Source organism: Balaenoptera musculus, chromosome 16 (genome assembly GCF_009873245.2).
Source record: "Balaenoptera musculus isolate JJ_BM4_2016_0621 chromosome 16, mBalMus1.pri.v3, whole genome shotgun sequence".
In the NCBI taxonomy this organism is placed as follows: domain Eukaryota; kingdom Metazoa; phylum Chordata; class Mammalia; order Artiodactyla; family Balaenopteridae; genus Balaenoptera; species Balaenoptera musculus.
The window spans coordinates 47,840,639-47,843,589 of NC_045800.1; the positions used below are offsets into that span (position 1 = coordinate 47,840,639).

Genomic DNA, 2,951 nt, shown 5'->3' on the forward strand with positions numbered 1-2,951 from the left:
GTGCTCCACGCCCCATTGGAGGAAAGGGAGGAGGACACAGAAAGGGTCATAGAGAGGGGACTCGGGCAGGGGAAATCAAGACAGAGGAGGGGCTGGGGTACTCGCTGGAGAAGGCGGGACCTGAGCCTGAGCTGGCCAGTGTGCTCACAGAGCAGCCACCCTGACCCGGGGGTGGGAGTGGGGTGGGGAGTGGGTGGGTGGCCTGGAGGAGAAGCGGGGCTGCTAGCTGCGGGTGTAGTAGTCGTAGTCGTCCTCGCATGCGTCAAAGGGGCCTGACGGGCTGCGAGGCGCGCCTTCCCGGTCGGACAGAGGGCGCTCCCGCAGGCGCACAGCATCGTATAGACCCTGCGGTGGCTCATCCAGCAGCACATCGCGCTCGGAGCGGGAGCGCTTCAGGCGGCCCACGTTGCGCAGCAGCAGCAGGACGGGCGCATACAGCAGGTTGGCCAGGCCCATAACAAGGCTAAGCTGCTCAAAGCCAAGCGAGTGCACGATGTGGCCCGCCACTATGGGCCCGAGCGCATAGGCCACGCAATAGGATATATCGGCAATGGCGTAGACGCTGCCATAGACAGAGACGTGGCGCACGTCCACAAGAAAGGCGAGCGTGGGCAGCAGCGCCGTGTCCACCAGCGCAATGCCGAAGCAGAGGCCGCAGAGCGAGAGCACTAGTGGTGCGAAGGAGCGGCAGGCGGGCACCAAGCACGAGCTGGCGCCTATCACTGCCAGCCCGAAGGCGCCGTACAGCCACTGCAGGTGGGGGTAGCGCGCTGCCAGTCGCACTGTGAGGTACACGCCTAGCACGTGCGGCACGAAGGCCGGCAGCCAGGCTATGCCTGCGTCCCACTCGGACGCCGCCATCGTGTGCTCCATCCACGTGGCGATGGTGGGCTCGAGAAAGGCGAGGGGGATGTTGCAGGTGGTGAGCGCGCCTGCCACCACGGCGATGTAGGGGTCCAGCATGAGGCGGTGGATAGGCGTGCCCACTGGCAGGTTGGCCCGCGCCCGCGCCGCGGCGGAGAAGGGCTTGACCACGACCAGCAGCAACAGGGCGTCGAGCAGCGAAACCATGGCGAGCACCAGAAAGGGCGCGGTCTTGCCCACGAACTTGTGGAGGAACCCCCCGAAGGGCGGCGCCACTAGGCTTCCGAAGCTGATGAAAGCCAGCGCCAAGCCCAGGGCACGACTGCGCTCCGGCTCCTCAGGATACTTGTCGGCGATCATGGCAATGCCAGACGTGTCCGCGAAGGCCGAGCCGAGACCCTGCAGGCTGCGCGCGGCGAAGAGCGTCGCGTAGTCCTCCGCGAAGGCAAACATCACTGTAGAGGCGAACAGTACGCCCAGACCCATAAGCAGCGGCAAGTCATAGCTCATGCGGTCGATGAAGGTCCCGCTCAGGGGGTTCACCAGCAGCTGCAGGATGGCCTTGGAGGCAAACAGCACCCCGATCTTCACGTCCTCGTTGTCGGTGGGGTATTGGGGCTGCGCGGTAGACCTGGCCGGCATCGCGGCCGTCGAGGACTCCGAGGTGTTGACCGTGTCGGCACTGGCATTGGCCGGAGTGGGCGGCGGCAGGGTGGTCACACACACTTTGGAAGTCAGGGTGGGCTTCTCGCTGGCCGAGTGCACGTAGTAGGGCACGATGGGCACGATGACCATGTACAGCATGTTGTCCAGGAACAGCGCCACGCACACGATGACCAGCACCAGGCGCCGCTGCCGCCGGGGATCTTGCAGAGCCGCGCCCACCGCCTCCGACAGCTTGCTGGCTGCCGCCGGGGCCTGACCCGCCGGCGCCTCGGGTTCCATCACCCGCACCCCGCCGCTCTTCCGAGGACGCTTCGGCCGGGGCCGGGCGCGCGCGCCCTGCAGTGCAGAGACCAGGGCGCGGAACTTCGGGGGACCCTGCTCGCCGGGAAAGGCAAGGACCCTGTCCGGCGAGGCGCCGCCGCTGTCCGGAACAGAGCTCGGGACCCGCCGCCGCTGGGCTCAGGGGCGGTCAGGAAAGGCGGCCGTGCCAAGGCGCCGGGGCCGGAGACTGAGCGCTCTGAGGCTCGGGCGCGCCGGGAGCCACCCCCGCAGCGCTGAGAGGCCGCCTGAGCAGGCCGAGGGGCATGCTGCTGCCGCCAGCCCGCCGGCTCGCTCGCCCCGCCGCTCTCCCCTCCCCTCGCGTCGGCTCTTGCCTCCTCCGCCGCCGCCTACTCTTTTTTTCTTTTACACTCGGGGCTGTGACGCGGCGAGTCTCGGCCCCCGAGTGGTGCCCGGGCCACTTGCGTCGCTCATGCTAATGCGACGTCGGCGGGGCGGGGGCTGGGGGCGGGGCGCTGCCGGGAGGGGGTCCTCTCCCCAGATGCGCCAAGGCTGGAAGCCCCAGAAAGGGGTCTCGGTGCGAAAGAGTACTGGCCAAGCCCCTGAGGATGGATGCGCCGCGCGACAAGCGGGTTCTCCGCCCCCGCAGTTCTAGGACTCGTGGGGTCCGCGCCCGCTCTTCTCCCCGCGGAAGGGGGCACACAGCGGCCGCTTTCCCCCGGCCCCGCGTGAGAGGGGGGCGCTAGGGGCTCCAGATCTCCGCCTTAGCCTGGATCTCAGCGCGCAGCGGGTAAGGAGTCCCCGAGGTGAGCCGCGGCTACGTCCATCTGTTCTCGCAGCTGGAATGTGGAGCAGTGACTGGAGGGGCGCCGACGACAGATCCCTCAACCCTTTCTCTGGCCCCGCCCCCTGGCCCCTTCCACGCCGGGGAGGGGAGGCGCAGACTGCTGGACTGGGTTCCGACCGACCGGCCCTTCGGGAGAATGTCACAGCAGAGAACTCCTGACTGTGAGCATCTGGGGATTGAGGGGAGAAGTCGCTTCGTCCCCACCCAGGGCCCCCAATATCAGCTCTGCCCCGGCCACCCTACCGCTTTCCCCACCTCCTTCTCCTAACCAGTGCGCCCCCTTTCCGTTTTAACT

General features: G+C 67.9%; 1 protein-coding gene across 1 annotated transcript; it reads right to left on the reverse strand.

The window, feature by feature from the left end:
- Positions 1-222: 222 nt before the first annotated feature.
- Positions 223-1,809, reverse strand: SLC18A3 (solute carrier family 18 member A3). Its single transcript, XM_036829735.1, has one exon. The coding sequence runs from the start codon at positions 1,807-1,809 to the stop codon at positions 223-225; it is 1,587 nt and encodes a 528-aa protein (XP_036685630.1).
- Between the last annotated feature and the right edge of the window lie 1,142 nt (positions 1,810-2,951).

What these genes read in the sequence shown, in the direction of transcription:
- SLC18A3 (XM_036829735.1), bottom strand. Translation starts at nt 1,809, where the DNA reads ATGGAACCCGAGGCGCCGGCGGGTCAGGCCCCGGCGGCAGCCAGCAAG.